Raw genomic sequence first — 22,318 nt, 5'->3', positions numbered from 1 at the left:
AACGCTTGTGTTACTCGAAAAAATCACAATTGTGGACGCATGGACTACATAATTATTGAAGTATTGCAGGTATTAATTTCATCAAATGACAGAAGTTAATGCTGCCACCGTGATGATTAAATAGTTCCAGCAATTTTATTTTAACATGCTAATTAAACAGCCGCTGAAAGTAACTTCATATGTATATACATAACGAACGATGCTCAGAGTGTAGGCTACGGGAAAATGCTTAATAAGTATCGAAGTTTCATAATATGAACATTGCGCCTTTTTTGACAGCGGTTTGATTCGAAATATTTTCATCAAGAATATTCTTGCGTGAAATATGGAATTGATATTACTCGATGATTTTGAAATGTCTGGCGTGAGATACCTGCACCACTTCTAGTCACTATTTTTCTCTAGCCGAATCTTTAATCTTTTGCTTAGGTCAGCCTAACCTTCTTAATCTTTTTGTCTATTCAACTGTCGTACCTTATTGGCTATGGCACAACAAACCAAGCGTGATATCAGCAATAGAGAACAATCTTTTCTTACTAACGATTCCATTTTTAATTTTGAAACAAAATTTAAAAATTTTTGTAATCCAAGCAAAACCTAAATATTATTTTATCTTCATCGGTTTAGTAACAACCCATAACCTATCTTAAAAGCCAGACCATATGCACAGAATTTATTCAAAATCTTTGAAGAATTCGTAGCGTTAGCTCGGTAGGATAATCGTTGCTTCGGTTAGAAATTTTGGATCTCATTTTAAAAATCAAGATACGTGTTCATGATTTTATGTTAACTCACTATGACATAATTATTTTAACTCACTATCACACCGTAAAACCATTATCGCACAGCAAGAAAAGGACTCATTTACCTCACCACACCAACAGTTCAATTGTAAGCAACCCTCACTCCCGCGGCACCGACTGACGGGCGATGGCTTGTCGGGCTTGGGGGTAACACTTAAAGCTGAAGACGCCGAAGACGCTAAAGTCGCTGAAGTGGCGAACGATTGATCGCTGGAACGCCGCGGCTGAAAGAATTCCGCGAATTTGCCAAGAAGTACAGTAACGTTTTCATTATCCTATGTTGAAAAATTAAGCACTCAAACTACGCATATCTCCTTTTTGTGTTCTACAAATCAAAAAAATCAAAAAATATGACAAATAACATATGCTTAAAACGGCACTATACTCATGTTCATACAATTAAACTTATTGCCTTATCTTGGTTTGAACAGTCGAATCTTACGACTATAGAAGCATCTTATATAAACAAGGCGGAAATCAATTCTGCATTCAATGTCTAATATTTTCCGGAAGTACTTCGGGCCAAGCTCCCAGCATCCTTCAACATTTTTTCGGATCGTTTCCATTTCTTGAAGGTCGCCATCTGTGATGGGATATGAAAAATTGTCAATAGCTATCTCTCACAGAAAATATTCAACTTATTTTGAATAAAGCATCCTTTATTTCGTGGATGGGTTCATTTTTGAGCATTTCTTATTGTTCATTTTTCTGCATATCGAAATTTCTATTAATATCTTGAATTAAAATTCAATTCTCTGATTCTCGGCCAAACATTTCAACATAAAAATTCGCATCGAATTTAGTCTCTCAATGGTCTACTTATTCATGTCAATGAGTTTGAATCGTAAGTTGAGAGAAATCTGAAGTTATAACACTTACATACGTTCAACTATATTTATAGAGTCTTCGATCTTTTTCTAACTTGAGATCAAGAAAATAATGTCGACCTCGAAGTAATGATACTGCTTTACTGCTTTATTATATAATCGCGAAAAAGTAATTTCGCGTAAATTATTGTATTATCGTATTTTCTACCGGAGTGAGCGTCACTAGTTAATTATATACGTGAAAGTCCTAAATTATATTGATATTGTAAGCCGAATTTAACTGGATTGCTAGGTTAGCCGTAACATGTAAGATACGTAAAGAAGTGAGCTGCTCCTATCGCCATCAAATGACTTGCTTTGAGTCGCGGGTCGATTAAATAATTGTCAAACTTATCGACTAAATCAACTTGTACACGGCAGGCCTAACGACAGCCCACCATGCGCTCAAGCCTAACGACAGCCCACCATGTGGTCTTTCATTTTCACCTGTCCATTCGTTTGCCATAGTCAAATACCATGGTTGTAAATATTTTTCAGATAATTGCACCTAATTTTTATGACATGAGTTGTCGACACATCAACACATGCTGAACTATTTCGGCTCGCGACGCATCAATGTGTGTAATTTAGTTACAGCTCATGGACAACTAATAGTGCAAATGCCACATGTAATCGTTCGTCCAAGCTCCTTTGATGAGTTCGTCTCGTCAGAAGCGCTTATTGCAGCGTTGGAAGGCGATCTTCCGGACTTACGTGTGAGCGGCACGGTGACGGGGTTCTGTAAACGCCGCTGCACCCTGCGCCGCTGCATCCTGCGCCGCAGCCAGCAAGTCCTGGAAACGGAAGGGAGATCAGGATGTGTCACGTGAAATCCGTACAAATGATTAGAAACATGCCGGATCAATTGCTGAATACAAATTTTTGAATCTTACGTCATATAAATTTTAGTCATTTGCTTGGTTTGCCGGCTAGTTGTTGGAAAATAGGCTCAGAAGCATTACATAACATAACATAGTGATATCAGCGATAAAGAGTAGGCCTGATGTGGCCTGTCGCCGAATCTTGAACTTTTCGTGACTTGTTTATAGAAGATCTAAAATCTTGTCATTTGACCGGATACTTTCAAGACTGACGATAGTTTGAAATAGCTACTAGACTTCCATCGGGTTCGATATTGTGCGAGGCATTTCAAATCTGAACATATATTTTTCCATAGCTTTATCTAACCTGTATTTGAACGCGTTCAAACTCGGAGCGCCAGCGATGTACTTAGGGAGGCTGTTCCACATGTCGGTGATTCGAAGCGAGAAGAAATGTTGTCGCGTGGACAAGTTGCAGCGCAGTTTTTTTAGTTAGTAGTGCAGGATCTACCGGCAATGAAGCCATGTTGACAATCTGATAGGAGATGGTGAGCAGTCAAGTGATCAATAATCCTATCCATCACAACATATTCCATTACCTTACAAACAACACTTGTCAGACTAACAGGGCGATAGTTACCGGGGCTACTTTTGTCATCTTTTTTGAACAATGAGGTTACTTGAGCTTCTTTACAATCGGACGGAAATGTTCCTTCGTTCAAGGTTTTTTTGAAAGAATACTGTCTATGGGCTGGCTAGAACGGCTGCTAATTCTTTGAGCAATCTGGGATAGAAGCCGTCTGGTCCACATGACTTGTTGGGATTTAGAGCTACCAGGCGCTTGAGAACCTCTTCTTCGTGTATTTCAAAACCTGATAACTTCGAGCCAACTGGGCGCTCCTCAATATCTAGAATACTGTTCAAGTTCTCATCTGTGAACACACTGCTGAAAAACTGATCAAGTATGTTAGCCTTGCCCTAATCAGTGGAAAACTTTTGTTGGTCTACTTTCAAGTCAGATATACCGTCGTTTGTCTTGCACTTTGAACTAGCGTACAAAAAGAAGGCTTCCGGATTATTTTTTGCATTTTTAGCAAAAATTTTTTTCGAAGTTTTTTACTGCAGTGCGACAGACTTTTTTTAGCTTGATTTCGAGCTCGTGCATACAGGTTATAATCAGAATCGCTGCGAGTTCGTAAATAACGCTTGTAGGTTTCTTTCTTGGTCTTTAGCTGAGTTTTAACTGTACGTACTGTTCATCCACTGGGACTTCTTGAATCCTCCAAGCGTAATCCTAGGTACACAGGTATCAAATGCTGACTTAACCGTGTCTTTGAGAAATGACCATGAATCAGCCACATTCATGTACTTAATACAGTCCGAAATATTCGACGCATTCGCCGCTTCACGGAGTTTATCATAGTCGCCTTTCGCTAAGTTCAAACGTTCACGCTTCCGAAGCGTCTTTCCTGCACAGCACTTAATACTGAAAAACAATGGTGGTGGCTTTTGCCCCCATTTCGACTCATTACCGTGCTCTTCCACCGACTCCTCGCTTTTTCGTACACCAAGAGTTGGTTTTTCGCAATTATGGCAAAACCAATGCAGTAATTTAGATTTCTGGAGAAATGAGTACTCTTTAGAGCTCAACTTCGAACACCTGGTACAAATGAGATCTTCACAGGTGACCGTTTTTATTATTTTTTTTACTAGAGGTCGTGAGGGCTTTTCGACTATCTTTTTTATTTTCTGTCCAGCCATTGTAAAATGCACAACTAGACCTTTTGAAGTTGAGTATAGTAAAGTTCCTTCGAAAATTTGGACTGGCGGAACAGCTGAGCCTCAGCTGAGGTAACAGCTGTAGCTGGCGAGAGAAAGACAGGGGCGAGCTGGGGAGTCAAGGGAACGACGCGACAGGCCGGTAAGAGGGAAAGGGATAGGGTGAATGTAGACGGTGGGGCAGAATAAAGGTGACATTGTCTGCTCAAGAAATTTAGGCCAACCGAAAGCCAAGCGTACAGTACTGTGCCCTCACAAGCTTGCCCTCGCTTCTTCACAAGAAAAAACAGTGAAACACTTTTTATTTCACTTCCACTCTTTATTCGCATTCTCTATCACTGACTTCACTAAAGTCTTTTTACTGAAAGGCTTCGGTACAAAATGCATAAATAGTGGTAAATCGGCAAAGGCCAAGTTTGAGCCCGCGCAACACGCACGGCCGTCTTGTGACACAGCTAAACCGCGATTCCTGAGACAGCTAAACCACGATTCATTAAAAAATCAGGGATGAACTTCCCTGGGATAGAGTTAGGGACAAATTTTTTCGAAATTTACTATATTTAATATCCAGAGGCTGCTATAGGACAAGGACACATGATTAAAGGTGCACGAGGACAAAAAAAAGCTAAGGATTACGTGACAGCAAGAAATTTATGCCCGAGGACAAAAATACTGGCTAAGGATTACGCGACAGCAAGAAATTTAAAACCCAGCAGCTCCGTGAGCTAAATTTTAACTGCAATTACAATGAAAAATGCCTAATATGTTAGCTATTGGAAGGCCTAAAAAATGTACATGAAATGTGTGTCAATATGATATTGAGATGGCACTGCCTGATACTGTGATGGCACTACTTCTTAACAGGTAATGCTAGCAGTCTATGTACGATGGTGCATACGAGCCAGCAATTTCGATGTCGAAGTATGCAATTTTCAGGTAACTATGATATTGTGATGCGGTCTATAAAATAGCTAAACAAGGAATTACAAAATAAAATGATGATAAAGCATGAATAATTGCAACAATCAATACAATTGAAACAATTATTATGAAGTAAATTACGTTAACCTGTCCGACCTCGTATATAGCAGTGATTCCAGCATACAGCTAGCAGGCATCACTCTGCTCATCCTCTTTGGCAGTAGTTTGTTAACAATGTGGGAGAATATTTGCCTTTTTATGGAGGTATGAACAAACTTCTTACCTGAGGTTGTTAGTGGTACTTTTTACTTTATTAAGCTAGATTAAATTGCACTTCATCGGTGACGTGAGATCATTTTATTCAATAGAAATGCTGTTTCGTTGCCGGTTGTCGCTACTGCTAGTGTTGGGTTGTGTTTTCTGTCACAACCATTGATCAAACATAGGCAGAAAAGTCAATGACCATATAATTGACCTGGGAATGAGTTTGTTAGTATCATAACTGGGAGCGCAGCCGTGCACCACCAATTTTGTGCACCAATAAGCCCTGAATCGAACGCCTTGGATCTCTCCGGACATCCCCCAATCAGCCGTGAACCACTCGGCTTTGTCTTCCTCCGGCCTCGCATAGAACCTGCCGTGCACCACCAGGTTTGAAATATTAAATGGCACTTCAGAATTCAAAGCCACCAAGCAGAAGCGGTGGAGCTTGCGCCGCATAGATCGATTCGCGGCCTCACTCGTCAAACGATCACTGATCAGTAATCAATAAAAAATCATCACTCTCGTGCTCTTACTACACTGAGCGCTATTGTTAAATGTTAACAATTAGATTGTAGTTGTTTCATCAAGCAGTAATCACGCGGTTCAAAAAATGGCGTGAAAGCTCTAGTCGCGCTGCTCTGAAGGTAATCTATATAATCCACGCCTACGCTGGGGGAATTTCGAACTTCAGAGGTGGAACTTAATGCAGTAAATTTGCAGTAAGTCAGAAAAATACCAGATTTAGGCGAATATACCAGATCTAAAATATTCATACCAGACACCGTTTGAAAATACCAGATTGGGTCGCCTGCCGAAGACCACCACTGCCCTGGATGTAATGGACCATCGTGATTCCTGCCTTCCGGAACGTAGCCTTCAACACTTCAAGCCGTCCGTATCTAGGCCGTGGGTCGAACGGCCACTTGTCGAAGAACTATAAATTTTGGAACAGAACTATGCTATCTGAAACCTAACCTCAGATGCGGTGAACGTAAAATTACGTAATTTACCGATGCCCGAAAGTCAGATTCGATCCGCGGCCTGGTGGTGGTCAAGGCCGGAAGAGGACAAAGCCGAGTGGTGCACGGCTGATTGGTGTAGGTCCGGAGAGATCCAAGGCTCGGAGAGATACAAGGCGTTCGATTCAGGGCTTATTGGTGCACAAAATTGGTGGTGCACGGCTGCGCTCCCACCAAATTTGTGGAATCTGGTATGAAAATATACCAGTTGGCAACGCTGGCGTGGTACATAACAGACTATAAACGGAGCTTAGCTGACGTCACCCGCCCGTGAGCTAAGTGTCACCTGACACTAGTTAGGTGTGAGTCATCGAGGCGATCATGGCCGACTTGGGCCCAGCACCTGATAACGGTCGCAAGTTCGCAACGAATAAATCTTGAATACTAAATTTATTTGTTGAAATTCCGTCGATAACAAGCTTTATCAGTGGATATGGTTTTGTTTTGCACAGTTAGCATATTGCGTGCGCTGAAAATTTTGTTAATACATAAGTAGGATACATAAAATGTTAAACTACATGTGGGTAGTGGAGTGGGATATTCTTAACAAGCCAACAGTTCAAACCATTAGAGTGGTGGAAATTAGTGGTTTTATATTATTTTTTTCAGTCAGGAAGTGGACTTTCTCTGAGAAGGCAGAATTGCACAGTCCGGTTTATTTTGGTTAGTTCAAGAATAGTAATGTCCAATTTGACGAGTATCATGTTTTAAATTAAATTTTGGATGCTTGAGTAAAGTTGAGCTTTATTTGACCTAATTCTTATAAACACTTGTTTCTTATATGACTCTCCATGTAAAACAGTCGCGGTTTAGCTGTGTCACATGACAGACGTGCGTATTGCGCGGGCTCAAAACTGGCCTTGCGCTATGCCGATATACTACTATTTATGCACTTTGCAGTGAAGCCTTTCAGCAAAAAGAATTTAGTGAAGTCAGTGAAAGAGCATGCGAATAAAGAGTGGAAGTAAAATGAAAAGTGTTTCCCTGTTTTTTCTTGTGAAGAAACGAGGGTAAGCTTGTGAGGGCACAGTGCTGCACGCTTGGCTTTCAGTTGGGTCTAAATATCTTGAGCAGGCTCTGTCACCTTTGTTCTGCCTCACCGTCTACCTTCACCCTATCCCTCCCTCTCTCACCGGCCTGTCGCGTCGTTCCCTTGACTCCCCTAGCTCACCCGTGTCTTTCTCTCGCCAGCTACAGTTGCTACTTCAGCTGAGGCTCAGCTGTTCCGCCAGTCCAAATTTTCGAGGGAACTTTACTATACTCAACTCAACTCAGTTGTGAAGTTTTCTCCGTTCAAAAGGTCTAGTTGTGCATTTTACAATGGGTGGAGAGAAAATTAAAAAGATAGTCGAAAAGCCCTCTACGGCCTCTAGAAAGAAATGAAACCAAATCAGCCCAGCTGGAGACGAAAGTTTGCAAGTACTGCAAAGTGATCTTTCTGAGCGATGTCTAGACGGTCACCTGTGAACGATGCGAAGATCTCATTTGTATTAGCTGTTCGAAATTGAGCTCTAAGGAGTACTCATTTCTCAAGAAATCAAAATTACTGCATTGGTTTTGCCGTGATTGCGAAAAACCAACTCTTGGTGCTCGAAAAAGAGAGGAGTCGGTGGAAGAGCACGGCAATGAGGCGAAATTGTTGAATGATGTAGTAAACTCCTTGAGCTAGATGGTGCGCCTGCTGAGTGAAAAATTGAGCTCGCTATGCAATGAGCTGACTGAAGTAAAGGCTCAGCTGAAAAATACGGAAGAAATGGAAATAAAGAACAAGAGAGCTGATTTCTCTGAAGTCGCTAGGGAAAGCTCACGTGAATTCCTTGATAGAGAACGTAGGAAGTCCAACGTGGTTTGGTATTCCCGAAAGTACCGCATCTGATGCGAAGGACCGAGTGATGGATGGCACGGCATATGTTGCAGATTGTTGCAGCACGGTACTCAACACACCGATTGATGTTACATCGTGCAAGAGGCTACGCTCGAAGGATGCTTATGCCAACACCTGCAGACCTCTTTTGGTGACTGTAAAGGATCCTGCTCAGGTCTGGAGCGTGCTGAAAACTGCGAGAAAGCTTGGAGAATCCGCTGATTACAAGTCAGTTATTGCAAAGAAAGATTCCACCCCTTTAGAGAAGTCGGTTTTTCGCAAGAAGTGTCAGGAGAGAATCAGGCGGAAAGGCACGGAAAATCAGGTCAATCACTTCCAAGCTGCCAAGACAACACCGGCCGCTCACGGTCAGTCAGAGGAGATAGAAGACAAGTAATAGTAGGAATGATGCCCGTAGATCAAGACCTGTAAGTTTTAAAATGTTTTTACACGAACTCGAATTCAGTTTTGAACAAAAAAAGTGAACTGTTAACTGTGATCGCAAACGAGTGTATAGACATTATTTGTATTACAGAAACACTCCCTAAAAATCACTGGGGAAAATTGTATCTGTTGAATTTTAGCTGCCAGGTTTTGATTGTTTTCATAACTTAAATGAAGAGCAGCGCTGTAGAAGTGTAGCTCTGCGGGTTTGAACCTCATATGGGGCCCAGGAAGTTAATTTATCTGCAGAGCATCAATCAGGTAGAGAATCAGTGTGGTATGAACTTATTCTAAAAGACAAGGATAGCCTCCTCATAGGGGTCATTTATAGATCACCTAACAGCTCCTCTGATAACAATAAAGTACTAAACAGCCTTCTACCGAGCATGACTTTCAGCAGGTCGCATACGTTGATCGTTGGTGACTTTAACCATCCAGAAATAGACTGGGCAGATGAATCTTCTCTTGGGCCTATTTTGTTCGTTGCGTTTATAAATGATCTGCCAGAAGTAGTGTCCAGCGTATGCTCCATGTATGCCGACAACACAAAAGTTTATAATACACTGTAGGATGCGTCAAATGAAGCGCAATTGCAAGATGATCTTGACAGTTTAGTTAACTGGGCTGACAGGTGGCAGCTGCGGTGTAAGGCTGACAAGTGTAAAGTACTTCACCTCGGGAAGAACAATGAATAGACGCAAACTAACACATCCAACAAACTTCTTGGTCTAATCATTCGTTCTTACGAGTTCCTAGAAGCAGAAGCGATGAAGCAGTTGTTTGTTGCTGTCGTGCGCCCGAATCTAGAGTTTGGAAACGTTGTTTGGTCACCGAGATTTGAAAAGGACAAAAATTTAATAGAGAATGTTCAAAGACGTGCAACAAGGATAATTCCAGGCTTGAAGGGCAAGTTCTATGAAGATTAAAGATTATGAAGCTTCCAAGCCTCAGTTATCGACGTCTGAGTGGGGACCTCATTGAAGTATACAAGGATACTCATGGTTTATATAGGGTCCCCGAAGGATTACTAGAATTTGAAACAAGAACCAACACCAGGGGCCGCGGCTATAAATTAAAAAACTGCGCTGCAACTTGTCCACGAGTCAACATTTCTTCTCGCTTCGAATCACCGACATATGGAACTGCTTCCCTCAGGAGGCCAGCAGGCCTACTCTTTAGCGCCGACATCACTATGTTATGTTATACATAAATTAACTTCCTTCTGAACATTCTAAGACACTCACTTAAATGGTTACAAAAACCAAGTATCATCAACAGCACACGGCACGAGTGACATGAGTTGCCGCTGAGCTCTTGGATTCCGACGAAAACTATAAGACAAATATTTTTAGGTTGCAGAGCATCTTAAAGACTTGTTAAATTATTGAATGTTAAATATTTGGAAAAATTTCCAGATGGTACTTACGTTATTAAATCTTAGAGATACATCGTTTGTCTTTTGAAGCGTGGTAAATTTATAAATGTGACAACTGACAGCTCATGCGATTGCCTGTAACCTCTATGTAAAACAATTGATATTAAAACTAGTCGATTTTCAACAGATACAACTATAACTTGGAGCTAACCTGATTTATTAAAATTAATGCACTTAGCTAAAGTAATGACTTTCAGATGTAAACAGATGCATAATTTGCAAATGGTTTTTGTTCGATCTATCCGATGAATGAAATATTTATTCAATTCCTTAATGTGTTTACATGCTGTGAACACCAAACCTGCAGCGACATGAATCTCATCGTATGTGAAGAGCCGAAACCGGCTACGCACATACAATGAACGCACAAACTCAGTCATTATCATCGCAAGGATTCATCCTTTGTCGAAACTTGAAAAGCTGAACGAGTTGATCGTAGCTGGGAAATTGGTGAGTTTTGCTAGTTATAAAAAACGAAATAAGTAGTTTGTAAATTATTTATCGTTTTTATACATGCCATTAAAGCTTGAAGCATGTCTTATTTCATCATATAATATTGCTTTTTTTTAATCGATATAATAGTCGTGCACGCGCCCTTTTCATTATGAAAAAACTGTCGTTATAGGCCTTTGAATGTTCGACCTTGAATGGCCCCTTCTAAAGGGGGAAAATATTCCTTTAGAAGGCACTTAGTGCCTTCTAAAGCCATTCGGACAGCCCGCCACAGAGATTCCTTACGACTGCTGACGACGCCACAACTTCACTTGGGCTACCGCTTTAGCTGCACTATGAACTGAGACTATCAGTGTGCTTCTCGTTGGGGGTGGCGGGTTGGTCGCTCCATCGGTGAAGCTGAGTGTTGGGGTAATTTGTCGTTCCGGTCAGTTTCCATTATGAATAACTGTCACCACTTCATTACTCTTAAACCAATCAACATAACTCTCCTCGTCTTCCAATTGCGCGCACACATATCCGAGTTTTAACAATTTATTAAAGTCTCTAATTTTAAGATATCATACAATTTTAAGGACGTACAATTTTTAGAACGCAGCTACTAGACCGATAGATTCATTTCAGACTTTTACTGCAATTTCTAGACCCTAAGATTCAGCTTGTTCTAGTTTTCTACAAATATATTTGCTGCAAATATTTTAATCATACGTCATTTGTTGACAGGTTGTGCGGCACAAAGCTTTTAGCGAGTTAGTTTCCCTGTACTACCAGGCTGGCCAGGTAAGCTCTTGCTCCCGATTCAGAGGACTTCCACCGGGCAGCAGCTCGAACCAATTCACTTATTTTTCGCAAGATTTGTGTGTTCTCCTGAGCACAATTGTGAGTTTACAAAGTTAATATTTTTAAGAAGTTTTATTTCCATTACTATGGAAATAAAATATTTTTTTTTTTATTTTTCTGTAATTTTCAGAGCGGTGTAAACCCGGCAACGTGTAAAACAATCACAATGATACTTCATATTTTTACTTGGACTCTAAATTAATGATGTTTGAAACGTACAAAGGCAAACTGAATTCGGTTACTGCTTCCTCGATCAGACTCTATGAAGAATTACATGTTTCTACTCCAACAAATTGCCCAGCAACAGCATGGAGAAAAGTTTTTATCAAGCCCCGTGTAAAAATGTAACTTCGCGAAATTGATAACCCGTGATCTACGTTCTAAGCGCCAGCGTGAACAGCATTTAGTTCAGAAACCCAAACAATGCATGTCTGGGTTTCTTCTTCTTCGACTAACTTCTTCTTCATGCGTGCGTTTCAAAACTCGTGCATTGTGTGTACGTCAACATGCGTGCGTTACGTTATCTTCAATGCGCTTCAGATACGCGCGCCCCTCGGTCGCCCTCCGACCGCCAGAGAATATATCGGATTCTAATCAGGCGCTCATTTTGCTCGGAAAAACATAGCGTAAAGCGGACATAAAGCCACTAATTTACTTGCTGGGTGACCGTACGGCGTCCCTGCAACAGTAGCTGATTAGACCTAATATTTGTTATCTATAGTTTCTACTGCTGCAAAGTACCGTCATCAACATGTCCATTGATTGCTTATTATCCGCGGGCATCAGAGAGGAAATATTATGAACACTCACCCCAACAACGCGACAACCACGACAACCAGCACCACCACGACAATGATGGCAATGACGATGTTGAGCGGTCCTGCATGTGATAGTGATGGAGAGGCTCCTGGTGATGGGGATGTAGAGGCTCCTGGTGATGGGGATGTAGAGGCTCCTGGTGATGGGGATGTAGAAGCTCCTGGTAATGTAGTGGATTCTGTTCAACCGAAAAGAATTGGAAGTAAATAATAAATCTGAATGAATCCATTAGCATAAATTTTGCATCGACATGAATTATTTATTCATCAACATGAACCATAGTCTAACATTAATTATCGATTCGTCACATACCTTGAAACACAACTTGTTTATTCATCGATAAAAATCATGCAATAATGATAACGCCAAATATGCAGGGCTGGTAAATAAAACATACCTTGCGAAACTCCGAAATAAACCTTGCGAAACTCCACTTAACAGGAACAAAAATACGGAACATCCCGTAATATTCTTCATGGTCACCGTGATTCCAAACTTTAAGGCCACCACAAGTGACACGTCGTCTTATATTAGCAGATCGCTGGCATGTAAACTATGTCTTAGTAGTATATATAGTATATATATATAGTAGAGGGCCTATCATCACAGTTTGCATAAACGGCCTCATAGGTTAAATAAAATTTATCCCTGAATAAAATTTACCTACACTTACCCCGATTGACCGGGACTTACCCAAGAGCGAGTGTCACGATAGAAATACTTCGTTGGAATATATAATTGTTTTAAATTTTGAAATACTTTCCAGAACCTGGGTGCTCATCTTTATTGATCAACACAAAACTATATGGTACATATACATTTCATTACACAGTTCTTTAAACTGTGCAAAGGGCATATCGCAGGGCAATGTAACCACTGTGAATATTCGTCATATAGATGAAAGGTAACTCGAATAAAATTAATAAATTCAAATTCGTTCTAATGGTTTGTTTTTGTAATATGTGATAGTTTGGGGATAAGTAAATTGAACTACAGTCATCATGTCTGCCACGGGTTTAAAAACTATCAGCAGGATTCAGATTCTTTTCCGTAGCAATATCATCAAAAATGAACAAACTTGCTTATGAGGATCTATCCCAGCAGGCATTCGGTGGTTGAATCGACGTCGAAACAACTACCTATTGCGACATTGAGATCAGGGAGAAGTGAGGTTAGAATGAAAATTGGAGCAACATCTTCCATGCAACGTCGTACCGACGTTACAATGCAACGTTGAATCAATATTGCTGCTATGACGTTGCTGCAACGTTGAATTCTCTGGTAAAGTTGACGTTGAACCAACCTCTTTTTCGATCGCAGCAGGATTCGAACCGGGATCGCTGGAGACCGCGTGACGCCTTAACAACTTTGACCACGGTAGCTCGCGTGCATGAACAATAAAAATAAGCTTAAGAATTGTGCAACTCGTCGAAAATTGAACTGCATTCTCTAGCCATTAATCGTACACATATATATGTGTATATCATTCAATGTTGGTGTGATAACATTAGATCCATGCTGGTTAATAGATCCATGCTGGTAAACAATCAACGTATCGATATCGACCATTTTTCAACGTTTAAATAAGGTTGTCCGTTCTAGTTTTGGTTAGATTTCGACGTTGATTGGACGTTTAATTTTGGCTGTTCAGCATTTCAACCTGAAATCAATAGATTTAACGTTTAAAAATTAGTAAACATTCAACGTATTAATATCGACGTTATTTCAACGTTGAAATGAGGTTGTTCTACGTCCCTTCTAGTGTTGGTCAGATTTCAACGTTGATGAGGTTAAATTTTGGTTGCTCAATATTTCAGCCTAAAATCAACCATAATCAACGTTGTTTCAACGTCAGATGCCTGCTGGGATGTCACTTGGGTCAGGGACAGAAGCAGTATGCTCAAAGTATTCGATTGCCCATTTTTTACGTCTTTTAGATAAGTTTTCAAGATATTCATAAATATTGCCATTGCCATTATTATATTATATAATTATATACAATAATATAATTATATAATTGCATTTATTATATCCCTTATCGAAAGCGTTCTTCAACAACGTATATTCAGGCTGATGAGTTGACTTGCTTTAAAGGAGAAGATTGCTGAATTCAATAAAGCTCTCCAACAGCAACTTCAGTACCAATGAGGTTTTTCCGCAGTTCGATCTCCCAATTATGAGACACCTCAAACTTGGAAAAGGAAATACAAAAGGGTTCTTCTGTTTATTTTTATTATCGTCCTTCCACTTATAGAGCATTTCTTAAACTTTTGTTTCTAAAACATTTTCAATGTTTGTCCTAATATATTCACTTAAATTAAAAGACCTTTTATTTTGGTGGAGAGATGGTTAATATTATCGCGGATATTATCAACATCAATCTGCTGTTTATCAATATTTCCAGAATTGAACACCACCTCTCTTTGGACATCTGTTATTGCGCTTTCCATTTATATACGATGAATTACATAAAGCTTTTTTCTCCTCACAGTCTGCCTCGAATAACAGTAGCTTGTAAATGAACTACCCTCTATTAACTTTAATTTACTTCCGTCAAAAATCATTTCATATTTGCGAATATTTTTAATAAGTTCATCACACTTGACTAGATGAAATGAATTTTCTAAACCGAAGCGCAAATACATAAAGTAGAGAGAATTGACAATCTTTTGCTTATCAATTATTTCACATGGTACATTAGCTCCAGTTTTTATTAACCAAGACTATATTTGATGAATTTGTAAACTTTGTTTAATATTTATCTTTTCCCGAAATAACAGTAGAGTTTTCATCACTAGCGAACGCTTCTCGCAAGATTGATTTCGTTCTAAATTTTTGCAATTCGTTCTGAGAACTCATCTTTCATTCTCTCAACATTTGCTACTTCATTCATGTTGATATCTACCCTTGTTTCAACACCATCAATAAATGCCCTCAATTCAACATAATTCCCCTGTAGTAACGATACTTTTTCGTCAAAAGATTTCAAATTATTCATTTGTTTTAGCAATTTTGATCTTAATTCAGTCATTTCCTGAGTTACTTTTGGACCAAAATTTCCCAGTTCTGTTATTACTTCAATCATTTTTAAGTAAATATTTTGTCAAGATTTTCTAATTCTGTCACTTCCCTGAGTTACTTTTCCATCAAGAGTTTCTACTATTGATTTTACTGCAGGCAATTTTTTCTCGATAAAGTTGATATGCACCATGACACCCTACCTTACTACATCTATTTTTTATTGGTCATTTCTGAATCCATTACATGAAAATCTGGGACTTTTGCAACTTCCCTGTCGACGTAAGTTCTACATGCGGCATCATTTTCCTCAATTGGACAGGAGATATTTGCAAGTGTCCGATTATTTAGATAATTTTTTTTTCAGCGTCAAGGTATCGAAAGCCAATACCTGGATGACCTCTCAGATGTGATATGGGTGTACTATTAATTCCTGTTCCAATTATATTAACACCAGTCATTTTAGTAAGTAAAACTTCTAAAGCCAACAAACTCTCCCCAATTCGAGAAGCTACAAGATTATTTATATGAACAGAAAATAATTTGTTCAGTTTTATGTTTTTATCAATTCCATTTGCAGCATCAATTCTAGTTGATTAATTTCATTCTCATTTGATACAACATGTCTAGAAAACTCATGAAATATATTTTTAAATCCTTCATCTCTTTAGTAATATTTCCATCTATGTCAGCGAAACTGACTCCGCTCGTAGCTCCATGATTTGTTCTACATAAGATAATTAATTTAAACTAATTTTGCATTAATTAATTAATTAATTTAGCTAATTAATTATCTAATTATTCTGCATTAATTGAAGCTTCAGCATAAGATACTTTTCCATCAATTTGTAACTCGAGGTTATGAATTCGCAAACCTCAAGTTTGAAGTTTTTCATTTACTAAATCTTCAAATGCCAATTGTATTATGTGAATCTCCTCATCAGCTTTTAATAATTAATTTAAAATTTTCTTCAATACGCAATTCCGAATTACCAAATTTAACTGCTTATTATTTATTTTCTCATCAAATTATTTGATTAGTTTTGCATTAATATCCATTTTTATATTTTTTATTCGTCATTGAGCGCTAACTGAAAACTAATGATTTTCTGGTCAACTTGTTTAATTTTTTTTATTCAGTATGCAATTTCAAATACTTGACTTTGTCATCAAAAGCTGACAGTGAACTACTATTTTCCTCATCAAATGTTTTGAGTGTTTTTTTTCGGAAAAATCGATCTTGAACTCTAAAATTTTATATCTATCTTCAAGTGTAGACTCCACAAATTTTAAACCTAAATAAGTATTGTAAAATTCAACTTGCAAGTATGCTCTCGGTGCTTTAAGAAATTGAATTGAATTTAGAAATTTAATTTCGAAGAGTTTCAATTAAAGTTTTCATACTCTAAGGGAATTATTTCGATTTGACACTTTCTTTCCTCACCATCTATGCAAGTTGATGAAAGATTCAAATTATTTGCATAACAAGTAATATTCTACATTTTATGAATAAATAAAAACTAAGCAATTTTAATATCCATTCGTGTAAAAATCTGATTGGATGGAATCAAATCTCTCATTCTCTAGTCATTTTAACATTTATAAACATAAGTGTACACAAATTACATCCCCATTTTTCTACATCCCCTCTTTTTATAGATGCCTATTATGTTGATCAGTTTTAAATCAAAAAGAATCGGACGTCAGTGCGATGTTGCAGGATCGACTCTGTAGTGCGGAATAGTGGCTCTCGATAGGATCACTCGATCTGCGCCACCATACTAAAAAGGTGTGTACTGCGCACTGTATCATTTGAAATTTTTAAATAGGAACAATTAATATCGTTCTGCTTTATGGTGACCTGGAATATATTAGTGTGATAAGCAACCTGTATAGCTATAGAACTGATGAGGTCTTTTTAGTTTCTATGATGTAGTTTTAGACATGAACCATTGTGTACATTTAGTGTCTGTAACAGTTTAATATCTCATACAGAGAAACCTTCGAAGTCTTGACCTGACTTCAACCTACTAACGCTCTATTAACTTTGTCGTAGTTTAATGAAAGTTTCATGTTTGATATTCTTTATACTCCTGTCGGTAACTTTGTGTGTAACTGCAAGAAGTGTGCAAGGGGTGCAACTGCAAGGGTGTAACTGCAAGGTGGTTGGGTGATGATAGTCTTTTGATAGTAATTTTGCTCATCTGCAACTTTATATTGGTTATTTGGATATTTATCACTAGTTTTAAACAGAGCATTTGCATCGTCACCTCTTCTTAGAGTCAAGTCATGCTTGACTAAATAAAACACTGTCAAAATTTTCACAGAACCCGAAAATATGTTTAACGAGAATTATAGTATTAAAATGACTACTAGCCTGCCAAACAGTAATCACTGAGTATCAACAGTATAAATTCTATATGTGTATAAATCTATTCCCACAGATCTACACAGCGCCCACCTTGTTGAGGCAATGAACCACTTTTGCTGTACCTATTGTAGTTTTTCTTCTAAATTTCACTCACTTTTACTTTATCATTACTCCAAGGAACATGAAAATAAACATGCTTTTTCGCAAAATTGTCAAATAAATGGATGCTTCAACCAGTATTCTGAGGTCAATTACCTTAGAAAGCATATTGTTAGAGCTCATCCAGATTTTTGCAAGAAGAAACAACAATATATCGACAATGAATCTTGTAAACTCTCTCAGACAAGCTCTGTAGATATAAATGACCCAGGAGCAGGAGATTTGAATTTATCAATGGAGAAGCGATTCTGAAGAGTCTTTCAAGCAATATACAAAAAATTATGAAAATGATCTCACTTCTACTCAAGTTCATCTTCGAGATTGAGAGTCAATGAGTAATCCAAGAATTGCAACACAGTGATAATAAAGTTTGAAGAATTCATAGATGGCTGCATTGAAGGCACTAAAGCTGCATTGAGCAGGAGCAGTAATCCTGACTTGGACAAAGAATGTATTTTGGAGCCGCTCAATTGTTTGAAAAATTCTCTAAATGAATCTCTGTGCCCGGCAGAATCTTAAATCACATGTCCCTATCCCAACTTACCAGTGCTCTAAAGTCTTTTAATTAGGCCATTTTTCTCTGTGAGATAGCTTTTGAACCTCCTCTAACAAGCATACTCACATAATTAAAAATATAAACATATCAGAATAAAAATATCTGGTTAAGATGAAAGTGAAATTCTGAATGTCTCAAAACTCAAGCTCATTTGAAAAATTCCTGTTCTGAAAATTTTCTTGGTAATGGTTTTTGATGAAGAATTCAAAGAACGCTTTCTCATTGATGACTTAGAAGAAGCCCTTGATAAAGGAATCATCAAATTGGAGGAAAGAGAAGAATTTGATGGTAATGCGTGAGTAAATAATGACCACTTGCATTTTATATTTAATTTAAATTTCCTGGAAATTTTGAAAATTCTTCCAATGTTATCAATTGTTGCAAGAGACTGTCATGTGAAAGATGCAATCATGACGTTTGGGGGATGTCTATGATAATTCAGCATTGGATTTATTTATGTTACATATATATTTTCTATTGGCTCATTTATCATGTGTTTTGCAGTCTAGACTTAATTTTGAAAGACAAGTGTTTGCAGTATAGACTGTGCCCTGCAAGACTTATCAATTAATGTAGACTGTGATAATGTAGAATGTGTTTTTTTCATGAGCTGGCCTCTCATGTGTGCCTGAAACTGAAAGAACATGCCTGGTTTACAAAAATGAGATAAAAATGCTTACCTGCTTAATTTCCTGCCAAAAACTTGCATTAACATGAATAATTCATGTACTAGTCTGAATGTGAACATGAATTCATATTCCAGGAGCTTCTTAATTGTTGGGACCTCCAACACTTCCATGGTGCAACAGTCTGGTATCGCCAATAAAGATTTTAAACAATCTACTGCACCGCATCCACAAGACCATTCCAATACAGGGAACTTCGAAGACAAATTACATCTTCACGATCTTTCTACCTCCAAGACTCATTTGGAACATGGTAGTATTAACTCTATCAATCCGGTCCATCTAAAGCTCACTGTGGGCAAGAAAGCATGTCCAGTGGAAGACAAACTATTCTGACTGCACATCAAAGAATTCTTGTCAGTATTCGTACGAGGCAGTAACTTATTTTAAAACGTAAGTAACTTTATGAACTAGTAAATTTTTTTTTGTGAACACCTTCAAGTCACACATGAAAGATTTGCTGCAGGAAAGTACAGTATAATTAGTTGAATTTGTTTAAGACGAATTTTCTGTTCATTGCAGTGATATGCAGAACACTTTATTAAATATTTTTGTTTACTTTATTCTGGTGTAACCAGAATTGGCAACTCTTCTGCCTCCTATGTAGGGTCCGCCATATTTATGGCTAGGTATGTTTTTCTTATTTCTCAATGAAACAAACAGGTGAATTATTTTTTATTAGAAGAGCTAATAGCCAAGAACTACCCAAAAAATTCTCAAACATTTATTCTTATGACCACCCTAATTTTTTTATGACGCCTACCACCTAGGCTGGAAAGCTTCACAGGAGACTCGGAGCATTTCTTGAGGAATCAAGTCCCATTCTCGTTCCAATTTAGACTTCAAACTATCCAAAGAATCATGAGGTGTTCTGCAGACCCTACTCTTTAAAATAGCCCACACAGAAAAATCGAGAGGATCAGGGCTTCTTGAGGGCCATTCATTTCTGCTAGTGAACGCTGGTATGTGACCTTGAATCCAGTTCTGGGTCATGTTTGAACCGTGTGATGTGAATATTTCCTTGCTGCTTAAGTGACATACTTGTTCCAACGTGCAGGTATCCCACTCCGTGGCAGTACAAGTCTTACAGGCCTAAAATCAGGGTTGCAGCAGGTTTCTGTTTACTCCGTTTACTCACATGGGACAAGTATTTGAAATGAAAAAGTTTCGTTAAAAATTCCTAGCTTGCCGACAGAGACTATAATATTATCAGGAGAAGCATATATTTTTGTGCCCTAAGGATTTTCTGTAAATTATCAAAAATTTTACAGGACGGTGGAAGCTTTCGTAACTTGTATCATGTATTGACTGCTTTCTTCAAGGTATCGTGTATTTACCTAGATATGTTGTTCTCATAACAATTAATAATGCTGATTCCCTACATCCTAATGTATTTTTTTTTACTTTTAGACCAATTTTTTTATTATAATTTTCGCATCTTCGGTTATCTTGCCTAGCATTACTTCAGTACCTTGACAGCCGATAATTAAGACATTCATCGACCATTCAAACATATTTTGAATAATAATTGGGATTTTTTATACTATTTGGATGCTATTTGGCTTCAATGATGTGGCTGAAACGTATTTTAAATTAAACCATAAATTATCAGAAGAGCTAGCGGGATGGTTAAGCAAATAAAAAATCCCATGTGTTTTGCAGCCTTCCCCACAATAATGCTCACTGCTAATTCATCTTTCACCATTGAAAATTCATTGCTCGATTTTTTTTCAACAGAATATGACTTGAACGAGGTGGCTATATATGTCCTTGCTCCCTAAACTGATGAGGGAGCCACTTCAATCTTGCCCTGCCGGTAAGAATCCTTGACAAATAAATGTTGGTGCTTTAAAGGGGTTTAACTTACTATTTCCGACTTGTGAAGAGTTACCTTTTCTCGATTATGAAGTGCTGTTTATACTTAGAGCATTGTAGAATGTCCATTAATACATTGTACTAAATACGCTTGTCAGAAAAAGATTTTATCATATTTATTTTTTGTGCAGGAATGTGCATGGGAAGGAGCCAATGCTGATTCTTGATGTAGTCGATTGAGTGGTCACAAGGTAAGTCATAGCAGAAGACATGGTACTGTGTGAGATATGTAGCTACAGTCAGGGGTTATGTGTTCTCTTTGCTTCCTGCTATGCGTTCAATACGCATTTCAACAAAATACATTCAAAATACATTAAATTTTATTTTAAAAGTTTTGATTGGGTTGGATGGAAAAAAGCTATCTCCTTTCATTTAGGCAATTCTAAAAAAATTGAATGAAAAGTGTAACTAGCTTCAAGTGACCCGAGACTAATGCCAAACACCGCCACCAACACATTGTCTCAATTGTTCGTGACGACAGTGTTTTAGTGACGATAATTCATTACTTGCCGACGTAGTTGTGTTCTTTGCGGCCTAATATTCCTGCATGATTAATTGTTTGTCTTATTCTATGTTTGTCTTATTTTATGTTCTTCTAATGTTATGTTTGTCTTATGTTATATTTGTCTTATGTAATGTTTGTCTTATGTTATGATTGTCTTATTATATGTTTGTCTTATATTTTGTTTGTCTTATTTCATGTTTGTCTTATGTTATGTTTGTCTTATTTTATGTTTGTCTTATTTCATGTTTGTCTTATGTTATGTTTGTCTTATTTTATGTTTGTCTTATTTTATGGTTGTCTTATTTTATGTTTGTCTTTTGTTATGTTGGTCTTATTTTATGTTCGTCTTATTGTATGCTTGTCTTATGTTATGTTTGTCTTATTTTATGTTTGTCTCATTTTGTGTTTGTCTTATTTTATGTTCGTCTTATTTTATGTTTATCTTATTTTATGTTCGTATTATTTTATGTTCGTCTTATTGTATGCTTGTCTTATGTTATGTTTGTCTTATTTTATGTTTATCTTATTTTATGTTTGCCTTATTTTATGTTAGTCTTACTCCATGTTTGTGTTTGTCTTATTTGTCTTTTGAGTCTTATTTTGTCTTATTTGCTAGCAGCGTCATCGTTTGTTGAATAGTGGACGCAATTCTCATAATGAAGTATTTGTTTGATGAATAGCGGACGCAATTCTTATAATGAAGTATTTGCTTGATGAATAGCGGACGCAATTCTTATAATGAAGTATTTGCTTGATGAATAGTGGACGCAATTCTTATAGTGAAGTATTTGTTTGATGAATAGTGGACGCAATTCTTATA

General features: G+C 37.8%; 1 protein-coding gene across 1 annotated transcript in view; it reads right to left on the bottom strand.

The window, feature by feature from the left end:
* Positions 1-902: 902 nt before the first annotated feature.
* LOC125177927 overlaps positions 903-22,318 on the bottom strand; it is a 23,769-nt gene continuing 2,353 nt past the window's right edge. Inside the window, exons 4-7 of the mRNA XM_047880638.1 lie at positions 12,320-12,506; positions 2,384-2,463; positions 1,246-1,386; positions 903-1,027 (exon numbers count right to left, since the gene is read on the bottom strand). Coding sequence (XP_047736594.1) covers positions 903-1,027; positions 1,246-1,386; positions 2,384-2,463; positions 12,320-12,506 — 533 coding nt within the window. The remainder of the gene's footprint in view (positions 1,028-1,245; positions 1,387-2,383; positions 2,464-12,319; positions 12,507-22,318) is intronic.

Source organism: Hyalella azteca, unplaced genomic scaffold (assembly GCF_000764305.2).
Source record: "Hyalella azteca isolate HAZT.00-mixed unplaced genomic scaffold, Hazt_2.0.2 contig5783, whole genome shotgun sequence".
Taxonomy (NCBI): domain Eukaryota; kingdom Metazoa; phylum Arthropoda; class Malacostraca; order Amphipoda; family Hyalellidae; genus Hyalella; species Hyalella azteca.
Note: the sequence above shows the minus strand (reverse complement) of the source record. Positions and strands in the feature narration are given on the sequence as shown.